General features: G+C 38.4%; 2 protein-coding genes across 2 annotated transcripts; both read right to left on the reverse strand.

The window, feature by feature from the left end:
- Positions 1–471: 471 nt before the first annotated feature.
- Positions 472–4,067, reverse strand: LOC137169187 (protein LEG1 homolog). Its single transcript, XM_067572219.1, has 8 exons — positions 3,694–4,067; positions 2,352–2,438; positions 2,196–2,269; positions 1,929–2,033; positions 1,568–1,686; positions 1,208–1,349; positions 1,016–1,112; positions 472–915 (listed from the first exon to the last, which is right to left on the reverse strand). The coding sequence occupies exons 1-8, from the start codon at positions 3,989–3,991 to the stop codon at positions 764–766; spliced, it is 1,074 nt and encodes a 357-aa protein (XP_067428320.1). The 5' UTR covers positions 3,992–4,067; the 3' UTR covers positions 472–763.
- A 2,297-nt stretch (positions 4,068–6,364) lies between these two features.
- On the reverse strand, positions 6,365–13,591 carry stx7l (syntaxin 7-like). The gene is made up of 10 exons (XM_067572258.1): positions 13,460–13,591; positions 11,753–11,846; positions 11,495–11,564; positions 11,070–11,160; positions 10,796–10,933; positions 9,331–9,377; positions 9,153–9,243; positions 8,972–9,044; positions 8,132–8,214; positions 6,365–7,686 (listed from the first exon to the last, which is right to left on the reverse strand). The coding sequence occupies exons 1-10, from the start codon at positions 13,547–13,549 to the stop codon at positions 7,594–7,596; spliced, it is 870 nt and encodes a 289-aa protein (XP_067428359.1). The 5' UTR covers positions 13,550–13,591; the 3' UTR covers positions 6,365–7,593.
- Between the last annotated feature and the right edge of the window lie 9,454 nt (positions 13,592–23,045).

The following is a 23,045-nucleotide window of genomic DNA, read 5'->3' on the forward strand; positions in this document are numbered from 1 at the left end:
ACAAAAAATGTTTATTGTAGGTATTGTTTTGATTTTCCATAATCCTCACTTATCAAGCCTGGAAATGGTGCATGTTTGTGCTTTATACTTTCAAAGCTGGTGGTAGGTTAGTTACATCATATCGCCACCAGGTAGCGCTATTGGACTGGAGTAGAGCTGAGGATGACATTCAGTACACTGGATAGTTTATGTGAATCAATAAATGGTGCTAAATTAGGAGTAAGGTTATTGTTTTCAACAGTGTAGTTAGTAGACTGATTATCTTAACAGTCATGAGAAAAAAATCCCATAAATGTTGTCATTTGTCATATTAATAATCTGAGAGCAGCAGTCTGACCTTTGAACCTGCTCACATTGAAATATATTGTAGTCCTGAGATAAAATCTACATGTCCTCAAATAAGATGTTCTCTGCAAAAAAAAAAAATGTGTGTGTGAATTCAAACAAGAGTTCAAACAAGAGCTTCCAGTGTTTTGTGTTTGTCATTTGCTTTACTGTAACTTTATTTATTTTAATGCAATAAAATGAGTAGGAGTGCCTGTTGATCTCCCAACAATGACAGGACTTACTTTCAGTACTTGAACTACTTTTATGGAAAAGAAATGTTACTTATGTCTATTTGTATTACAAGAGTCTTCTCTTAGTGAAACCTCCCTGTGGGTAATTCAAAAGTAATCCTTACTGTAAAAAGCATATGTCTTCAACTTTTGGATGGGAAAGCTATTACATGACTGGAGTTGCCATTTCTCTCCGTGTGTCTTTCTCAGCAGCTGGTAGACATTCCAGTGACGATGGACAGGAAAGTGCTTGTGGCGAAGCTGGGATTCAGAAGGAGCTGCTCCAACATCTCCCGGCCTTTCTCTCTTGTGGTCACTGAACACATGGATTTGCGCCACAGACGCACCAATGTTCCACCTGGTAGATGACACACGATAATGATCATCCTTAAAGGCTTGGTCATTCAATTTTTAAAAAAAGCTATATCATAGTATGTGTGTGTGTGTGTCTTCCCTACCCAGTATATTGTTCATACTGTTCATCCAGGAGAAGACAGACAGTGTGTGGTTCTCATCCTGACTCATATCAGCAATGTTAGGTGCAATGTCGCCCTCCTGTAGGCAAAGATAAGGCAGACAGGACAATAATTAGATAACTACAAAGGTTTTAAGGTGTGATAGAAAGGATGGATGAAGTTGTGGGTATGTACCTGTAAAACTCGGCCTGGCAGAGGGAGTATGAACATCACAGATTTTTCCAAATTGGACTGGAAGTGTGCCGCCGATACGTACTCTGCTGAGTTCAGCCAGCTCTTAGCGAAGGACACCTCAGGAGAGGAATAGTAGCTCTGCCTGAGAGAGAGGAGAGGACAGGGGAGGGAGACAGAGATGAGAAAAGTTAAAAGAATACTTGGACACTGGGAAGAGAAGATCGATACTGATATGGATCTTCTCATCTAACTCTCAGCATGTCAAAAATGTCCACTGACTATTGCTCTAAGATAGATAGATAGATAGATAGATAGATAGATAGATAGATAGATAGATAGATAGATAGATAGATAGATTACTTGGCATTGCATGCTGCAGAGGCATAAGTTGAAGTCATTTGGGCCTCCCAGTAGAGACCGAGGATAGAGTCCTTCTTCTCATTTTCAGGCAGAGGAGACTCAGCAGCAGTCTTGAGACCCTTTAAACACACATTATACAACAGTTTGCACTGGTTCAGTAGTTCTCCCAATGACCAGTGAACTCACATTAATGTGTAAAATCAGTGTAGTGCCCCTTTAAAAACTGTATTTTCTGTATGTGTGTTTGAATTCAAAATGGTTAATACATGACACAGTGTTCACTAATGTATTTCTAACGTATATCAAAACCAGTAAGCCATATGTGGATTTGTGTGTGCGTGTGTGTGTGCATTTGATGTACCGTAAAAAAGGCATCCCACTTAGCCATGGCGTCAGGGTAGCGAGCTGCACAGTCAGCATAGGTGGTACAAAAGTCCTCTGCACCTGCAGGGGCCTGCATCTGGACCTAATAATAACACAATTGTCCATCATCATCAGAACCACAACTGTTTGCAGGTTACAGATTAAAACAATAGCATCCAAATATATTCCACAAGTGCAGCTTTTACTCTTTTTTTTTTCTCCAACTATCTCACTGTCAGTTTGAGGTCTCCTGCTGCACACGTACCTGAACTCCTGCTCCCATGAAGCCCTGCTGTGCAGCAGACAGGAAGGGCAGTACAGAGGCAAAGTAGTTCACACCTGGAGGAAGACAGAGGTGTTTTTTTTTTTTTTTTTAGGATTTAGTGGTCTGTGTGTGCATGTGTGTGCCTGGTATACTTACAGCCCCACCAGCTCTGAGGAGAAATACACATAGTATCTCCTGTTTGCAGACCGCAGGTTGTAGCACCGGTTGGGTCAGCGAGACGCCCTACAGAAACAACACATCATACATAACATCATCAGCTTCTGTCTGGATTCTTAGGTAGCTATGGTGTTATGTCCACTGAGTTTGGGGCTACAATGTGATGAGTATGTTTCAATGAATCAAGGAATCTATAAAAGGTGGTTATTTGTTTATTCTATAGGTCAAAGGTCATTGCTGAGCGTTTGATGTATCTGCGGGCTTGTATCCTCCGGAACAACTGAAACATACTTCTTAGAGACAAATCCTTATTCTTTCCTAAAAGGTTCCAAAGAGATATAATTCATATTCTCAGTCTTTTTGATGAATTTGGCAATATTCTGTCCTCTTAACAGTTTATGTCTGTACACAGTTTTCCAATTCCTTTCAGAGAATTTAATTCTTTGACTCATGCTATTCCAAATGGATTAATTCAATTTGTGAAAAGCAACTTGGTGATAATAATATAAAACAGCCTTTACTGATGTGGGATGGAATTGAACTAACAGATATGAAGTGTAACAATAAGCATATCTGCCAAACTTTTCAAAGAAAGAATAAAACTGTACCTAGAGGCAAGTTTTTCTGGAGGTCTCAAATTGAGAACATAAGCTGGAGAAGGGCTTGGCTCTTTCAAACAAGGCTATATGTACGTCTCAAAATTTTGTATAAAATATACCATACTAATTGTTTTATTGCTTTACAGACATTGATAGTTCTTGCACATTTGGTAAACATAATATAGAAACATTTTCTCGCCTATTTTTTGATTGTGAAATATCTCAAATATGTTGGACAGATCTAGAGTCTCACATTTTTGAAGATATTATTTGTCACTATGATAATCCAGATGATGGTACTCTTGAATATCTGATAAATTTCATTATTCTATATGCAAAGTTTTTTTTTTTTATTCACAAACAAAAATTTTCTAAATCACTACCCTAAGATCTCACCTTTTCTCCCAGAACTGAATTCTCTACATTCAGTTTATTAAACAACAAAAAAGTATATAAAAGTAAAAGTAATAAGACTTTGAAACATTATGGAGCTTTTTTCCCTGAAACCTCTGACTGAACATGTTTATAGTTGTGTATATGTCTTTTGTAATATATTCATTTTATCTTCTTCATATGTATTTCATATGTATTAAATTTGATTTGTATGTGCTGATATTGTTTACCTGAATGATTATCCTTTTATTAATTAAATTGTAAACTTTTTCACTTGATTAAAAAAATGTTGATTTAAAAAAAAAAAAAGATCATAATTTTCATTTCACCTGAAGTTAGCGTCCATCCAAGCTGCAGTGGCAGTCCCCACATAGGACTATCTGTGGCATTTGTCCCCATGGATCCCATAAATGGGTCTGTAGCAGCTATCATCAGGCGGTACAGACTCATGCGGTGAAGGTAGTGCCAGGGTTCGGGAGTCAAGATGCCATTCTGTATTGGCAGGTCAGTCAGTTGGCCGGCTGTATGAGTCCACAGGATGGGCATGCCATTTTCTATGACTACGGCAGAGCTGCTGAAAGACACTGCACATGCCAAGAGGAGGCTGAGGACAGTCGGACGCAGCATGACTGAGGAGCTGGGACTGCAGAGAGGGATGAAGTCAAGAGTGTCTACTCTGGACTGAGAGTCGTTACATAGACAAAAGGCTTATGTACTCTGTTCACATACATGTTCTGACCGACACAAGCAAACACAGATCTTAGTCCAAGTGACACGTAGTTCAATGACAGAAAGATAAGAAAGTGTGTACATAGAGCTTCAAATACTCCAAAAACAGAAAGTCTCTCTCCCCCATATACACACAAACACACACACATACAATCGAAGAGAGACAGACAGTGTGAGGTTGAACGAGCATGACAGCATGAAAAAGCAATCAGTCAATTCAAGAAGCAGACTTTCACCGTGATTCAATCATTGACATGGAGGGCTTTCATGCCTAACCTCATCAGCAAACAATTTAAGTTGAATGCTCTGCCAAGAGCTCATTGGATTTAAATTTCAAAGCAAATATCAAAAGGTAAACAACAAGATCCCATTATTGTCCTGTTTGGTTCACATCATCTATAGGTGTGCAGATTTGTGGCCCCCCAGAGTTCAATAAACAAAGATGAAAAGTCTGGACCTTATTGTGAACCTGAAACTCACAATCATGTATGTTCCATGTGACTTTCATCATCACATGCTGCAAAACAAATAGTCCAAAGAGGACAAGACAACAGATCCATTGATTTGAGGCAATGCACAGACAAGCTGATATGTTTCAGTCCTCCTTTGGTCTGTATGCTCTTTATTTCGCACACTGTTTGACATTCACTCATTTCACCAATCCCCGACTGAAAGCGTGCAGCAACTGTGATTCTAACAAGGTTTTGATCTGCAAACTAACACTAAATAGAATAAGGTGAAAAGTTGGATTACAAGGAACAGTAGCTGTTTGGTTAACCTATCTGTACCCCCTTTGCTAACACTATGTTGTGTTTGACTTACACAGCAGATTGCCCAGTAAAATTATTGATCTATTACATAAATTGGAATTTCCCAACTTGAAATCTTCTAGATCCAGTTTTCACAGCTTTCTCCACATTGCCTCTCACACACAGGAATGTAACTCTGTTGGAGAAATAGTGAGTCCTTTATTTGTTCATCTTTTCGCGAAGAGTCAATTTTGAATATATTTAGTCCAAAAATACCAGAATCAGCCTATGCTATACCCACCATGTGCAATTTTTAAATTGTACATTATTGGTTTCTAAATCTCCAGAAGACATGGCCTCAGTGTCCTCAATGGCCTTGTTGATATATATTGACATTTTGACATATATTGTTATATGTGTTGTCCCAGGGAAGACACAGAGATGCTTACAAGACACACAGCCAAAAAGCAGTTAGAAGAATTATTCAGATCCTTAAGTAAAAATACCAATAGCACAATTTTAAAATACTCATACAAATAGTGTACTTAAATATTAAAGGCAAAAGAACTTATGTCCTTTAGTGTTAAATCATCATATATACAATGCATCATAGTAGGATTATTATTTGTGATGTATTAACATGTAAGCAGTATTTTAGTTGAGGTTGCGCTAATTTTAAGCACCACTTTACAGTTTGGTATTTTGATCAATGCCGTAGGAATTCATCATATTTTATAAGCAGAGCACACATTGTGAAATCTTCTATTTAACTTGTAACTAAAGCTGTCAAATAAATGTAGAGGGCTGAAAAGAAATTTTGTGTTTATAATAATATATAATGTAGTGGAGTAAAAGTATAAAGCAGCATATTGTGGAAATACTCATGCAAAGTGCAAGTACAGCACTTACGTACTGTCTATTTAATGCATAGATCCTTTATGTCCATGAGTTTGACTAAAGCGACTAACTTCAGACCTGGATCTGAATCCTACCAGTATTTTCTATTGTGCATCACATCAGATTGACCTTCAAAAATGGTAAAAAGTTACTGTTATTTACACAGAATATCCATTTCGGTTTAAAATTAAAAGTAGCTCTACCTATATTACCTGAGTATTTCCAACCAAACAAAGACAAGTGTCACATAAAGTTCATCAGATTCCCTCCATAAAGAGACTAGTGCTTTCACAGTGGAGCTATCATGTTGATAAAACTCTCTGTTGACACATTTAAACTTTGTTTTCTGGAGTGACTTGTACCTAAATAAATAAGCACCAAATGATATGTAATTTGACGTGTCCACTGCCTGTTTTTCATTTAACTTTGAATGTTAAACTAACTATTGAATTAACAATCTAGCACTGTTGGTAATATGTTGTACTAGTTCAAACTGTAAAACAGTCTAATGTCAAATTATTTAAATAAATATAAAGTTAACACCCAGTATTTTTACTGTAGGATACTGTAATCACGCCATTAGGGAATGTGTGTTTTCAGTAAAAAGTACTCTTCTCACTTCATCTTCAGTACATTCAGGTAATTTATTCAGCACACAATAGGCAGCTAAATCTTTTTATTAAAAATATACATGTAATCATAGTTTTACATTTGAGTATAATAGTAGAGGCAAACAATTTAGTGTTTGCTTTAACTAACTGCACTTTGGATGTGTAAAAATTTTGGTTTCTTCATATCAAGAATATAGAAAAAGTAGTTTCTCAGGTGCAGAAAAGAGTGACAGCTGACTGTCAGTACTTTTCTATGGGTAAAGTCCACGCAAATGGTAAACCCACACAGGTGTTTTCACTTAGGTTGGCTAATTAGAGGTCTAATCAACCAGAACATGGATACACCAGTGTGGGCATGCAGGGCCTTTAAGTACAGCACACCAAAGCAGGTTAAAACAATCCATAAAAAACAACTATAACTTCACCTGGCCTGTCCTATTTACATGTTATACTTACATTATGTGTGTGTACTCATCTGAAATGTGATATTTAATTTAATGAATAAAGTAATCATAAAAAGGAAACATTCTTGACTTCCAGTCTTCTGGGCTACATAGTTAAAAACAATTTGTGTAGTCAAAGGAAACAACAGCTATTTAACAAAAAGTCTTATCTGGAATGATTGGCTGATAGTGGAGTGTGATATACTGTCATAACCACAGATTTAGGATGGTCATGTCTTGATTAGTGATTGTAATACGACTACATAAATTTGAATAGAAATTAACTTATCATTTTAATTAATTATAACTTAAAGTACAGGAGATACATGATAAAAAAAGCACCGTCACATAGAGCACTGGTTTACTAACCCATCCATACTTGTCTAGAGGAAATTACTGCTTCATTAGTCAGTGAGCCTCTAAACATTGATAGGGCAGTGGCAACGGTTACTCAGCAACAGTTGTTGGAGCCAACATGGCTGCCAATGAATACAGCAAGCTCCACCTATGATTACACTTCCCTCTGACAATCAGATGAGGACTAAAACTTTTCCTGTCTTCGTAAATCACGCCTAAATCACACACAAATCATTCAATTAAAACTGATAATCACAATCAAGCTACCAGAACTGGTTTCGTTTCACAGTGAAGGCTGTGCAGTCGTTTCGATAAAAGACGACAGTATTTTAAAAATATAATCAAATCAAAGACAGACAGACAGTTTCAATGAGGCAAAGGAGGACATCCGTTGTCCAGGCTGATGACTCAACAGGAGAAGAGGAGGAGAGGAAGAGTCTTCATTATTTGACAGCGCCCCAGATGATGAGTCCTATAACAACAGCAGCTATGGCCAACACTACCATCAGGATGCATATCTTCTTACGGGAGCTCCGCTTGGGGGTGGGGGGAAGCACAAAGTGGTTGTTCAAGTCATAAATAAGTAAAAAATATAATCAGTTTATTCCTCTCAGACTAGTTAATGGTTTGAAATGACTCACAACTTGTGATTAGGCTTTTTCTTTTATATTTCTCCTTAACACCTCTGTCTCCAACTCTTATTTACTTTAGCAAACTGACTAAAAACTTGGTTACACAAGCAAGTCCTTGTGAAGGAGGTCGAAGGGTCATATATGCACACATACTGCTACGTCAGAGACGCCTCGAGCAACCAATCTTGTTAAGACTCCTCCACCGGTTCACCAGCTACGAGCTAACTTCTATAACATTTATTCTTTGAACTCCTCTCCCCTCCTGCTGTTCCTTTCTTTTATTCCCTTATTTGTGTATCTGTCTGTCCTCTCTTTTGTCCATCCTCTTGTCTGTCCAGTTGTGTTTTACCTGGTAGTCTGCAGCACGTGCCAGCTGCTGTGTGCCCCTCTGGACATTCACATCTGCGGTCTCCACGTTGGCTTCTATACTGTCTACAGAGCACATACAGAAAACACACACACTTTTAGTTTTACAAGCAACTGGTGGGCAGAAGAGACAAATCTACACAATTGTATTTGCTCGGTCATTAGATAAGTAGATAGACTGGGTATGTACAGAATTGCTTGATTAAAGTAATATTCTTCATATATGTTTGCACTTTATTTAGTTTAATAAACTAGTTTTAGTTTAGTTTATTTAGAATTTATCATTCAGTTCTTTGTGCTGATTCTCCTTTTTTTCCTGTTAAAGTTTTTTTCTTACTGCATCTATTGAAGAATAGGGGCTGTCATATGTTGTATAGATAATAAAGACCTTTTTTAGGCAAATTTGTATATAATTATATGAACAAAATAGACTTGACTGCAATAAAAAATGTAGCTCACAAAGAACAGGTGCAGTATTTGTTGCAGAGATTAACAGGAGGCAACTAACTAACTGACAATATAGCTAGAAAATGTACTTGAAAAGTTTTGTTTCAACAGGCAAGATGCCTTAAAAATGCTGTTTCATTGTGACTTTGAGGTATTCAGGAATTAATATACTGTATCTTTTCATATCCCACTTTGTGAACATCTAGAATACATTATTACATTAATAATCGCTGCTATTTTCTAGGCAGGTTCTGGGTTAAAATGTGGCATATACTGAGTTGACCCTGCCCACATTCCTGTTATCAGTAAGTGATGTCTCAGTTGTAAGCAGCTGTATTAATAAAGGAACATCTACATGTCAGTGACAGGAGTTTACCTATCATGTCTCCCTGCTCATGGACCATCATCCCCAGGTCCTTGAAGATGTCATTGATATCTGTGATGTCAGCCTGAATTAATAAACATAAAGAAAAGTGATTAATGTATGCTTCTGACTTCACTATATACATTATATATTACTGGCAACACTGGTGTAGACATTTGGTTCTTTTTTGTACCTCCAACTGCCTGATGGACGACTCCCTCTCCTGGATTAGCCTCAGGTCTTCTTCAGTGATGGCCTCAGCCTGAGCCTGCATCTGGGAGTCACTGCAGAAACAAATGTAGACACAATAATAATGATGATAATATTAAAAGAAAAGAAAGTATGATAATAAACAGAAATGTAAGACCTACCTTGGCGAAGGAGGAACATTTCCAAAACTATCCTCCGGCTGGCCTCCCTGTTAAAGTGAATTCAGAGGTTTATGAATACATACATCACCGTAATATCTCATTAATTATAATAATAGTCAGTATCGGCAGTAAAGTTAATTGTCAAAAACCTCATGTATGGTGACATTATAGGGCGAACAGATTTTCGTCCCAGCCAAGAATTACCAACCAGTCAAAGCAGTAAGGAATTGTTCCTGCTTATCAGTGTGAACACAGCAGATACAGGTACTTTTCTGTGCACTGAGATAAGCGACAAGGGAACAAAGTTGCCAAGCAAGCAGGCAGGCAGGCTCTCCCAAAGGAGTCAGTGTCTAAATGTCTGGCACAGTAATGTGAGAACTACATCTTGTGAAGCTTCTCATGTAAACTCTCAGTTCAAATAAATTTGACAACAAATTCCAGACTACTGACATCCATTGTATTACAAATTTAAAAAACAACAAATAAAAGCTTAACAGCACCTTTCTTGACATACTGTTTAAATTATATATTTATAAATTGCAAGTATACTGCAGTGGAATACAGAGTTTTTAAAATTAAAAGGTACAATTTAGATTTTTGAAAATTGCTTTCAGAATTCAGATAAAAATGGGATTTTAGATCCAAAAGAAGACAGTGTCTGATGGTAGAAATTCTAAGATTATACAGTATAATACTGTATAGTTTAGATACATGAGGCAGCAGATATCTGGGGAAGTATATAATGCTAATTCTCAAATGTTTGCAGTCCCAAGAGTCCGATATGCTCCATCAAGGACATGGACATAGAGGTTAAATTATTATGAATAATAGCTATAAATTGAGAATAATAAGGGTAGAAATGTAGCCTACAAGACATTTATGTGTTGCAATTACTTTTTACCAATGTTAAGCTCTTTTATAAAATTGGCTGACAGCAGTGGGAGATGTTGCTAAAAAGGAAATGATCTTGCCTCTTACATATTTACGAAAATCCAAATATTTTCTCAGTAGTTAATGATAATGGGTCTTACATTTGTGTTATTTTATATCATGTAATCCTCTAACTGTAGGTGGAGCTGTATTTTTTTTGTCTGTATATGCAGTCTGCTTTTTGTTCACACGGCCCGATGAAGACCTTGATGATCGAAACATTGCATCATTAAATTTTGAGGTATTTTACAATTGCAGACTACCTCTCCTTGTCCTTTGTTTGCTGCTTTTGTCATGGGCATGCACCCAGCTGGGGGTTGTATGTCTACATTATCAACTTTCTTTGCCAGGGTCTTACATTTAAATTCATGTCTGTACCCACTGATCAAGCTCCTGATATTACTAAAGTGCATAAAAACACATTTTTTTGTTTAGGAAGTTCACCAGTTTTCTTGCATGGGTGTGGTGACCTTTGTATGATATCACTCTGCTCCACCTTAACTGTTCTTGTGACATGTTACAGCAGGTTACTCACCGACACCCTGGAGCTGGCTCTGACTCGGGCCACAAACTCTCTCTCTTTGTCGGCTGCCTGGCGTTGCGTCTTCTGGAAGCTGTTCAGGGCGGCGGAGAAGTCATTCAACAGACGCTCTTTCTGTATCTTTCTCTGTCGCTGAAAGACATGTAAAAAAACAAATATCAACAGAGAGGCCACAAGAGTTAGAGCTGGAGCTAATTGTCTGCAACTTTTATTCAGTCTGGTGGCTTTAAACAATAGTGTACAACAAAGTTACTGTAGAGTTCAGTACCTGATCTGCGCCGACAGGAAGTGCACTGAAGGCCTTGATTAGTCGGTCAGTCTCCTTAGCTAGCTGGTTGCCTTGCTGTTGTTTCTGTTGTCTGGTGACCAAAGACAAAAATATGTCAGACACGCAGAATTCATTCTGTTTGAGCACAAAAAGACTTTATAGACTTTATGACAGTCAGATCACTGAGAGGAGAAGTAGCAGAGAGGCTACTTGCAGTGAAAATGATTGATATCAGGTTTAAAAAGCTGTATCTGTATTGATACAGTATGGGTTTTAATGGTTTATAACTTGCCTACTGTATGACAGGCATGGTTGAAAAGTTGATTTGTTTTGTACCAGCATCTGCACTAATCATCTATAAAAGATGCTCATCATAATAGATTAATTATGTAAGCGCATGTCATAATCAAGTCCACTTAACTCACAGCGAGTGTCGTAGCTGGCTGCTGTCCTGCTCCGTTCCCAACAGAGACACTGCCCTCTGCAGCTCAGAGACTGAGGAGGAAAAGAGGGAAGAAGTTATTGTTTATTTACTCCATTCACACACTGGAGGCAATAAACTGTCACTACAGATGTTATCTGACTGTTGCAGATGATGAGGATGACTTCTGTATGTGTGTGTGTGTGTGTGTGTGTGTGTGTGTGTGTGTGTGTGTGTGTGTGTGTGTGTGTGTGGGCATTACTCAGCAGTGTCAGCTTTTGGATGTTGGAGCTGATATTGTTAACCAGAACACTGGGCTCCTCTTGAATCCCAGCCTGGTAGGCCATGATGGAGATCTGTGAGGACACACAACAACAACACTGTCTGTTAATTCATTCATGAGTCAAACAGAGATGTCATTACCTTACTTACTGATGTTATTTTAGTGTGTTGGTGATTTGAGAGAATAACTTTTGTTTTGGATCATTTTTAGTGACTACACTTCCATGTGGGGTAGCTTTAATAGAGGCAATAAAGTTGCTACACATAACAAACATGGTCAGTGGTGTGCTGCTGGCATTAAAGTTATAGCAAGTAACCTGATTTCATGTTGGCATAAAAACTATATTCAGCCTACTTTCAAATCCTCTCAACCGTAAAACACCAAAAATATCTACTGTGGTAGTTTCTTTTCCTTCTTAGCCTTGTGCTGAGACTAGAAGCCCCATAACAGTCATGTTAGTCACAAGTTTGAATCCCGTGGACATGTCTTTGAGCTTCACTTTCTGGCCAAAAGTATGTGGACACCTGAAGTAATTTTTGAACATTTTATTCCACAATCATGAGCATGACTATGCTGCTAAAACACCTTCAACTTTTCTATGAAGGCTTTCCACATGATTTTGTACACTGGCTGCAACAATTTGTTCCCATTCAGCCACAAGAGCATTAATGAGGTGCACTGTCATGTCGAAACAGGTAAGGGCCCACCCAAAATTGTTGCCACACAGCACTTTTTGTCTATATCATTGAACGATGTGGCATTAAGATTTCCCTTAACTGGAACTTAAATTCCCTTCTAGACATATTTTAAAACATATCAAATACTCTGCTTGGAACACATTTTGGAGTAGAGAGGGATACACTGAAAAACAGCCCCAGACTTGATTACACAGGGGTGTCCTTATACTTTTGGCCATCTACTCCAGGTCAGGCAAGTTATTACAACATGGTCATTTACAGCAGATGGTGGAACATGTATGTGGCCTTTCAGTTTCAATGTCTTTCACATGTTATTCTTTATAATCCATTTTCTAAATCAAGCATTTGCTCATTTGTTGCATGTAGCCTTATCTGTGTGTGACAGGACTGTTCACTACAGCCCTGTCATGCAGACTTCCTGTACTGTTGACATAAGAAGACTGAAACTATGACCAGTATGCAAATAACCATCTGTTAGGAAACTCGATCAGAGGCTATATCCGACACTGTCATTGCTAATGGCGGGGTTAATTTTGATCATGATTCATGATTTTACTTAAAAACAAAATTAGACATTTATAACCATGCTTCTTGCATTAATTATACTGTTTGCCCGTGTGTGTAGGCCTACTGTTTGTGTGTTTTTGTCCCAATGCGGAAATCATAGGAGCTTTCCAATGACAACAGTAGGAGTGCGTAAGGGATCACTATTCACGTATGATCTACTTATGTTTATCAGGGTTAAAGATGATTTAAATAAGATTTATTCCTCAAACATGCAGCGCTTTGCAGAAGTCATTAAGTTACAAAGTCGCAGCACAATTTGAAGATTCTCCTTTCTCGTTTTTCGCAGAACAAAATCTTTCAGTTTCTTCGTTCCAGAAATGTGAAACAACGTCAATAAACCCGCGTTAACCATCCTAATGTGTTAGTGTTGTTCATTCTTACTAAATGTTGCAGCTCAGTTGTGTAAAAGTTTGGACTCTACCTTTTCTTGAGACTCGCAGCGGCGATGTGTTTCCTGATTTTCTACCACTCCCCCGTCACATGATATGTGGAGCACCGAAGGCGAGATCATTGGTAGAAATCATAAGAGAAAGAAAAGATCATATGAAGCAAGAAATGAACCGAAAACGATCATATGAAGCAAGAAATGAACCGAAAACAATCAGCTTATAGAATATCAATTAAGTAAACACTGAAACTGTTTTGACTAGTTTTACACATAATCAAACTTTGTCACAATATCATACTAATATCATGACAGGGTTAATTCTGTGGTCTTGTTGTAGGCTATAATTAATATAATCTGTGCATTCCTGCTTATTAAACAAAAATGAATCATGTTTTCAAAGGGTTTTTTTTAAATCATTACATGTTTTCTAACGAGCAGTTTTATCCTGCATAGTCCTGTACCTTATTCCTAGTGGTCCAAAATTACTACAAATACTGAGGAATATGTTGGTTCCTGTGCTGTTTTTAGAGCTATCAAAATCCATGCAGCACTGATTTCCTGCTGTAAATGCTACAATGATGCCTCATTGAAGAAAAATCATCATAGAATTTGGATTAAAATAAGATTTTTAGTGTTTAATGTAACAATACTGTTTGCCTTCCTTCACCCAAGAGGTGTCTAAATGTGGAAATATAAGTTGAAGCCGCAATAGTAATTATATAGCATCCAATCTATGGTTCATATGATTACACTGGATCTAGTGAGCTCTGCATGTCCAGTTTGCTGGTGTCTAAAATGCAGATAAAATACTTCAAGTAGTTTGTCAGCAGCAGCCTGTAGGTTAGTGTAGTGGACAAACTAAATCACCAACATAGGAACATGTTAAAAAAATAATAATTAGTATTAATTAGTATTGTTCTCCTGTTATTGACTGACAATCCAAACCTTAAGCAAGACATTTAACTCAACTGCTTCAGTGTCCACCAGTAGAGGACAGCAAACACCTGGTAGGGGTGATGCTGGAAAACATCAAATGGTAAGTTGACTTTGCCAGGGAAAATTGGGCTCAAATAAGGTTTTCAAAAAGTCATGTTTTATGCTCTGTCAACATTTGGACAAATATAGCCAAAGGCAAATGGTGTGCTGGCTGAACTGTAGCACAAAATAATGACAACTAGCATGATGTTGGCAGGCACTATCATGCATTAACACAGTCATCAATTGTATCTGTCTCTGACGCAAGAGCTTGCCCCAGTTTCTTGAGAACAGCATTAACTCAGCTTTTCATGTACATTAAGACAGCCCAAGTTCTCACAACTAAATCCTATTGGAGCTGAGTGAATGTCCTGTTGTTTATAGGTGCTGAGTCAAACATGGTGCATCTGTATAAAATTAAAAATCTACATTAAACATGTCGCAAACAAAATTTGAAAATTTGAAACACAAAGAAAACTATTATAAAAAAATAATATATTAAAGAGGACCAAAAATAGATCCCTGTGGTACACCTCGTGCCAAATTTGTTGTCTTCAAGAGCGGAAAACCACATTATACGTCATCTTCTTGTTTACGCCATAGACTGGAGGAAATACGTTTCAGGCGATCATGGGAGTGTGATATCAGGGAGCAGACAGGAGTTAGCTTGTATATGCTAGAACAGACACTGTTAGAGTTGGACCGGTATGTGGAAGTAACAGGCTGCTGTGACGCAGAAGGCAAAAAGTTTCCTTGGCAGGGGTAAGATGTGAGGAGGATTTGGACCCAGTGTTGTAAATACATCACTCAGGAAGGTTGAACTGGACGTCAGTAGGACAGGGAATATTTTGGGCTGGTTACACACACGGAAAGTAGCAGGTTGCTGCAAAAAGCTGAGCAGGATTTTCCTTCCAAACAGAAATGTCACAGCTGAGGAGGCTGAGCAAAGTCTGAGTGGGTGCAAAGGTATGGCAAGTGTAGCGATGGGGTGTTTGGTTAGAGGTGGATAGACACATAGTGATCTATTAGGTTTGTTTTTGTTTTTTTAGTTCACATGTCAATTTAGTTTAATATATTTCCAGAATTTACGGCTTAATTTCTAGCAGACAGGAAGCGAGGCAGAACTTGTAAGTGGCAGTAACCTGTTGATGAGCCTCCCTCGTCATCGTGGCATAACATGTCTGGGGCACAGATGCTGTTTTTGCAAGATGTGGAAAATCACAAATAATGGCTGAACCTGTACTCACTGGAGAGACTGGACATGGAGACTGTCACTCTGCTGTGATGCAGAAATTGGAGAACTCATCTAGGCACACAACACAAAAAGTCTTTCAGGTGCGTCATTAGAAAATGGATGGGAATGAAACACGTTTCTATTAGTTTTTCTTTCCATTAGTAAGATGAGCCTGGCTCCTCTAAATATGTAATTCTAACAGTGAAGGTGACACTTTTTGTGTTTGCTTCTTTTTGCCCAGGTTCTCTTAGAGATGATGCTGCAGAGGGGAAGAGACACAACATTTTCATTAAAGAAACTCTAATATTGGTTATGTGCTATTATATTGTGAACTGCATCTCCTGCCCAGATGGATAAATGTTAGTTATGCAGAGTAATTGTAAATCACAACAGAGAGTCAGTTTCTAATAAACACAAAGTTTAGTCTTGGACTTTGGCAGAACAACAGAGCTTTGAAGAAGTTATGTTTGCTATTAATATAAGAAACCTGTCAAGTTGAAAATAAACAACCTGCATCGAACAAACACACAGGAACAGCAACTGTAATTAAGATGGAGACTGTCAGTGACCACGTCTGTCCTGAGACAAATGTAGCCTCCTTTGCAGGGCTTCATGCTACCTTTAATTAACCTGTGATGAATTTTATTTTGTGCCAGGTGCTTGAATAGCATTACAGTGTCCTCTTTGTAGCTGGATTTCTTTGCTTTGGCTAAAAGGCAATATTGAAAATGTATTTAGTCCAAAGCACATACAAGACATCCAAGTGAAATTATAAAATGGTGAAACTACATCAACAAAACAAAACCGCCCCGTGAACTTGGTGTATCCTCTGCTTGCCTTGCCTTAGCGGACACTCTGACTACATGGAGAATAGCTGAGTTATGTGTGCTTCTCTGTGTCTATGAAATAAACCCAGTCTCACACTGAGACACTAAAACAATGCACAGAGAGAAATAAAACAACAAAAATAAGTGACTATGATGTGTGATCACTATTCAATGTCTGGGTTGTAAGATGCTGTGAGGAAGTTCACTTGCCAAAATAGATAAAGTTAGCATGTATATTTTAGCAAAGTAAAACATGGCCATACTGAGCCTTTTTCTTGAGTGCAGCCTTTTATAGCACTGCGCTATTAGAGAATTCACTCCAGTTAAGGATGTGTTGATGTGCCTTCGTCTCTGGCTATAGTTCAAGACCCAGATTTTGGCTAGAAAATATTTTGCACTATAATGACAAACTGGTTCAGCTCAGGTGTTGACATAAATTTATACACCAAAGACAATCTAGAGTGAATGATGTGACTTATGTAACCTGTTTAGTCTGACATTTCAGCTCTGCCAAAAACCGAGACCCTCCAAGCAATTAAAGATTAATGAGCACATTAGCTGCATTTATTTTGACACTAGTCACAGTAACCCACTCTGACATTTTAAATGTCAATGAAGCCAGAATTGCTCTTATTTCTCACACAAGAGTTTCACCACGGTAATAAAGACTGACGAACAAGGAGGGAATATAGTGAAAAGAAAAGTAAGAACAATTGGCCAAAATGATCTTGGTCCCATTCCTGCAGTGGGTTTGTACGGCTGGTGATTTCTGTGAGACTAGTTCTTGGTGTATTTTATGTGTTTTTCTCTCAGTAGTGTTATCATTCATGTGTACAAAATGCACTGTCCTTCTCCCTTGTGGTGTGTCTCTTAGCTTTAGCAAGGTTACAGCTACCCTTGTAACCTTGTAACCCCCCCCCCCCACACACACACACATTTATCTTGGTCCCAAGGCCTTGTGATCAGTGCGCCACTCTGGATGAGTTGAGGTATGTACCAGCATCCACCTCAGACATGCCTGCCTCTCAGCTGCCCCCAAACTGAAGATTCGTTTAGGCAGCATGTACTAAGAGCCAAGTACCAAACTGCTGTTTGGTGCCACAGCCATCACAAAGAAACAGTGCTTTGGAGTCCTGTGGGGAAAGGCTGGAGGTTGATGGAAGGAGTCATGGAACCAGTGATGTATGAAAAGGCAGCAGCACCACAAGAAGTGCGAGATCTAACACATCTCTACTGCAGGGACAAACGATGCAGTCAACAGAAGAAATGTCTTCTGTGCCTGTGACTTTCTAGAACAGAATTGTGGATGACGGCATAGTTGCACCCTAGAACTTAAAATGTTGGGTCATATTCTATATCTATACTGTATGTAAATAAATATTCACTTAAGATCCAATTTATGATTCATCTTTGATTTTTCCAATTCATTCAGTCAAAATTTTTTTAGTTTAATCATTTGGAAAATATTGTGTCATGTAGCTTGTCGGCTCATCTTATCATCATCATCATATCATCATACAGTATATTGTCAGTGTTATATTAAAATATGTAGAGTGTATTTAAAATGATAAAGAAATGTCTGTTGAACCTGTTTGCATATAGTTTTGGCCTAATCTATGGTTTGTGTTCTGTCCTGTGACCCACCAACTTTTAGGGCCTTAGTTCCTCTATTATAATGGCCCTCTCAGCTGCTCTTCATATAGTCAGTGTCCACTAAGGCCAGGCGAGCAGAGAATACACCAAGTTCACAGGTAAACTTTGACCAGCTGTTAGCCAAAAGTGTAGTTTGTTTTATATACTGTAAGTGAAGGAGCTGGGCTGAACCTCAAGAGGATATTCCAACCACCAACTGTGTGTTAACCATCTGCTCCAACTGAATACCAGTGGCAAGCAAATCATCATACAATACAAAAACAGTTGATCAAAACATGATAGGCATGCCATGTTATGATACAAAATGACTTTAAATCTTGCCAATCTCAACTCTCAATTCTACTCTACTGCTATCTTCAACCAATTCCATCAGGGTTGAAAACAATTTCAAGATGAATCATGCTGTGCTGAGAGTGGTCAGCCATGATAATGCTGATAGTAGGGGACACATTAAAGTTAAGAGTTGGCTGGAGCTGGCTGGATAAACCTGCCTTTGATATTAATGAATTATGCTAATTTTGCTGCTGTATTCCATTAGCTAAAGCCCGAGTGAGGGGGTGTGTGTGCAAGAGCATACTGCGGGTTTGTTTGTGCGCTGCTAGTATTTATTTTTTTATTTATATGCTTATTTTTTGTTAATGCAAGTAGATCTGTAAGTGAGAAATACCAATCATTGTATGTATGTTATTGTATATTTCCTAACTGTCACTGTTGTGGAAATTTTGCCTGCAAACACTTTAGATTCTCAAGGAATGAAACACACAAACACATGCAGAACACTTTTGACAGGAATAGAACTATAATTACAAAATGCAATGTACAATATATTTGGAGAGAGCATTTCCTGAGATGACCCTCTCTCTCCCTAGTTACAGGTCCGTTCACAATTTATGCTTTACAGCAAGACACACACCTCTTTCAAACAATTGGCTGTTTTAAGATAGCATAATACTGTCCAACCAAGCTACCAGCCTATCAGGATTATGATACATATTGCAAATACATCATTATATAAGATCATTATATAACCTTATTCCAGCAATATGTTTACAAAATGAACCCATCAGAGGACAGCATGTACCACTAAGTCAAGTTTCTCCGCTCACACCTGACCTTGTCCCAGGTCAATGTTCTCTTATCTACTTACACACGGTAGAGCATGAAACCAACAGGCAACACACTTGTGCAGTATGCAGTCTGACAGGGGTCATGACATGTCATCTTAACCGTAAAATCAGAACAGGACATAAATGATAAATCCATAATGCTTCATGCAATGTTAACATCACCCACTTACTATGACGGCTAAATCCCTTCATGAGTGAAAGTATGTGTGATTGACAGCATAGAGGCTGCAGAGATGGACAGATGAAAGTCTAGGTTGTAGACTGACAGCTCATAGGAAGACCTGTTTAAGAAGAGACCAGAGAGACCATCAATCCACTGAGCGCTACCCATGAACCACACCAACTAATTATCCACAGTCACAGTAAACAGCAGAAACATGGTTATCATTCAGCTAATATTGGAAAGTTGCTCTGTTCATTATGTGACACATTCAATCCATTACTGTGAAAAAACAACATCACCAGAGTTAGCAGTGATACATCATGTTAGCAAATAATAGTTAATTGTTTGTTATGTAAGCTTTCTGTTAAAAAGATGAAGCCAAATTCAAGATAACCCTTAGGACATTGTCAGGTTTTTTTTTCAGACTTTAGAAAGCTCCTCTTAGACATTATCCAACTCCTTATGACAGGTAACCTGAACTTCATGTGTTAAATTGTTCCTCCTCCAACCTCTTGAAATGTACACTTCCTGAATCATCATGTGAAATGGGTAAAATGCCTGTTTTTGCATGAGATCAAAATAAGTCATTATTGCTGCCAGCAGGGGGCAGTGCTGGATTACTTACCATAACCATTCAGCCCACAACATACCACTATGTAATGCTATTACTGTGCAGTATTTTTCAGTTAAAATGCAATTTACCATGACTATATCAATGTGCATACAACACAATTCCCCACAGTAGGATAAATTTGTTAATAGAATAATACATCTCATATGATATAGTAGTGGAATAAAACCAAGCTCTACTAAACTGTATTAAACATTTATCACAGCCATTTAGGGCTTTGATCTTTCATTGAATGAGATTTTTCAAATCCGGTCCATATTAATTAGCTCGGATCAAAGTCGCGACTGTCCTTCAAAGTAGCTGCTCAACTTCAAGCCCTTCAGCAATCTGCATGCGAAAGTGTCCTTGAGTGAGACAATGATCCCTGTCTTCTCTGGGGAGCAGATCAGCTAACAGTGATCATCATCTGATGAAGCTGTAATAGCCATAAAGTAGTTCATTGTTTTTTTTTTTATTCTGTTAGCAATAGCCCTCATCATGACTAAATCCATCCTCTCCCCCCTCCTCCTTCCCTTCTCCTCTCTCATGTCCTTTCTTCTCTATTACAGCACATCTACAATGCTGTATGGCTCCAGACGCTGTCACTATTTTTAGATCTAATTAAACCCTACAGGAAGTCATCTTGTTTCCTTAATAGAAAATTATTTTCTATGATAATATAATGTATTTCAAAGGGTTACAAAAACTTGGAGAGTGACACATGTTATATCCTTTAGAGCACAATATGCTGAGCACTCATTTGTCATGGCTAAAGAAGAGGTTGCTAAGTAAGTTATTTAAATAGCAGAGTGTGTGTCTTTAAAATTCAACCCCATTCGCTGACTTACTCAATACTTGTTAATACTAAGCCGACTTATTACATCTGTATCAGGATTTCATCAGACTTTATATGCAGCAGAAAAATCATCAGCTGAGCTAAAAGTTATATAATCAAATCCTGTGTCGATTTAGCCTGTTTTGTTGACATTTCCAAAACTTACCTGTACCTGAGCATCCCAGTCTCCATCCGTGGTCGCTGTTCCCTTGCAATCCTCCTCAGGCCAGGTCCAGGGCCCCAGAGGGCAGCATTCCTCTCAGCAGCCCAGGAATGTAAACTTTACTTTGGAGTCCAGCAGCTACGGTCCAGCAGGAGGAATGCAGAGTGTTTGCTGTTAAAATATCTTCTCTGTGGTGGACTCTCACTGAAAAGGGATATATTTTTTTTTTAAAAAGTCATAAATAAAGATGAGGTACAGCTGGCACTGGTGGGATGTACACAGAGACGATAACTGGCACTAGAACAGAAAAACATGCTAGTGGGTTAGGGGTTTTTAGATTTAGAGGTCTCTCTGTATTTTGGTAAATATTGATATTTTTCTGAAGAGGAAGTAGCTCTCAGGTATGTGACAGGATGTTCTGCACTGAGAGGAAACCGCTGCGCTCACCTGCCGTTTCAAAGTTAAAATTCCAAGCTCGCACACTGAAGAAACCGAAACAGTACACCTGTGCATAACTATTTCTTCCCCCTGCACTGAAAAACAAATAAATAACTAACATCAAGTAATCATAGATGCTGAGTTTTTTTTTACTTAGCCTCTCATCTTTAAGGCAGCAATGCAACTTAATATGCTGGTGGCTGCTGGTGGGAGAGAGTGGTAAATGCCTTAAAAACTTAAATAACCAGAGACCATCTGATGGGATGTCGGTAAACATGCATACTGTACAGTGTGCTCATATTTACCCAAGTGCCTGGTCTTGGTGAGCGGACTGCTCACTCAATGCTGTTTGATGGACTGTTTGTTTGTTTTTACGTCCTTTCAGTAAGTCCATACCCCATATCCCGTAATTTATTGGTGCAAATGAGCAAATCTATGGTGTCTTTATTATTGGGAATAAGACCTTGTTCTTGTTTGCAGTCCCAATATCAGCCTCTCCTAATGCGATATCTTGATCAGTCAGAGAGACATCAAGGAATTGATAGCAAATAGTTGAAAAGTTGGATTTAACGTAAAATGCTCTCAACTGGGATAGTGCTGGAAGAACTAATCACAGCTTCATCAGCTTAATAAACCTATGAAATCTTAGTTGAATGAACAACAACGGAATTATAGCATGTCAGGATGAGGTTGAGGTGGTGAGGGAAGCTACAAATGACACTGGCATGAGCATATCAGCAGAGTAATATTTAAAAGTGTCAGGTTATAATGGCTGCGCTTCACACCTGTATCGATATGATTGGACTTTTAGTCAGCTGGTGGCAAAACAGCTGATGTGCGAGCCAGAGATTGTGAAGCATGAATGAAACAAGTAATGCCAATCAGCTAATGCAAGTGCAACCTCATTGCTCTGCCTGGAATAAACTATGCTTTATTGGTGTATCGCCACGAATCAGAGAGTTTGTCACCTCTGATAAGGTATCTTTGAGTCATCCTCATACATCTTGAAAACTAGAAAGTCTAACTGCATTTGCCTTACCTATATCTATCTCATGACCTTATTGCCTCATGCAGATTGAAATGCGGTATAATCTAACAGCTTGAGATACTATCAGTTGTAGCTGTAGGTGTAGCCTTTCATTCCTGTATCCTAGCCTGCTGTTTATTAAGCTACTAAATGGCTCACACGCTGATGTGTTCACTATCTCTGCATCACAGTGATGTCACTACATTTTTCATGAATCTGGGTGGTTTCCAGATTGAGAAACAGAGTCCTATCCATGCTACAGTCTCTATCTCTAACCTTCCATGGTAACTTGTTCCTTATTGTTTAAACTGGCCTCAAAACTAAGACTCATATCTTATCAGTGCGCTGACACTGGAGGGTGATTTGTGTTAACAATTTCCTGAACTCCTTGCTGCTCATCCTGCAGACATCTGTGATTGCAGCACACATGGACAGTGCACTGATGTATTTATCTGTAACAAAGAAGAATGTAAGGGAGGCTTTCAACAACCTCCCCCCCTTTATACCTTGTGTGAACAAAGTTAAATGCCGTCTTGGTTTGCCCACTTCAAATCATCCCCTATATGT

The sequence above is a fragment of the Thunnus thynnus genome, chromosome 18 (assembly GCF_963924715.1).
Source record: "Thunnus thynnus chromosome 18, fThuThy2.1, whole genome shotgun sequence".
Classification (NCBI taxonomy): domain Eukaryota; kingdom Metazoa; phylum Chordata; class Actinopteri; order Scombriformes; family Scombridae; genus Thunnus; species Thunnus thynnus.

What these genes read in the sequence shown, in the direction of transcription:
- LOC137169187 (XM_067572219.1), bottom strand. Translation starts at nt 3,991, where the DNA reads ATGCTGCGTCCGACTGTCCTCAGCCTCCTCTTGGCATGTGCAGTGTCT. An exon ending in AGTGGGATGCCTTTTTTACG is followed by an intron (nt 1,687 to 1,928) that starts GTACATCAAATG and finishes GTGTGTTTAAAG; the next exon opens with GGTCTCAAGACTGCTGCTGA. An exon ending in TGCCAGGCCGAGTTTTACAG is followed by an intron (nt 1,113 to 1,207) that starts GTACATACCCAC and finishes CTTTGCCTACAG; the next exon opens with GAGGGCGACATTGCACCTAA.
- stx7l (XM_067572258.1), bottom strand. Translation starts at nt 13,549, where the DNA reads ATGATCTCGCCTTCGGTGCTCCACATATCATGTGACGGGGGAGTGGTA. An exon ending in GCTGCGAGTCTCAAGAAAAG is followed by an intron (nt 11,847 to 13,459) that starts GTAGAGTCCAAA and finishes GTGTCCTCACAG; the next exon opens with ATCTCCATCATGGCCTACCA. An exon ending in GAGCCAGCTCCAGGGTGTCG is followed by an intron (nt 9,378 to 10,795) that starts GTGAGTAACCTG and finishes TCACTTTAACAG; the next exon opens with GGAGGCCAGCCGGAGGATAG.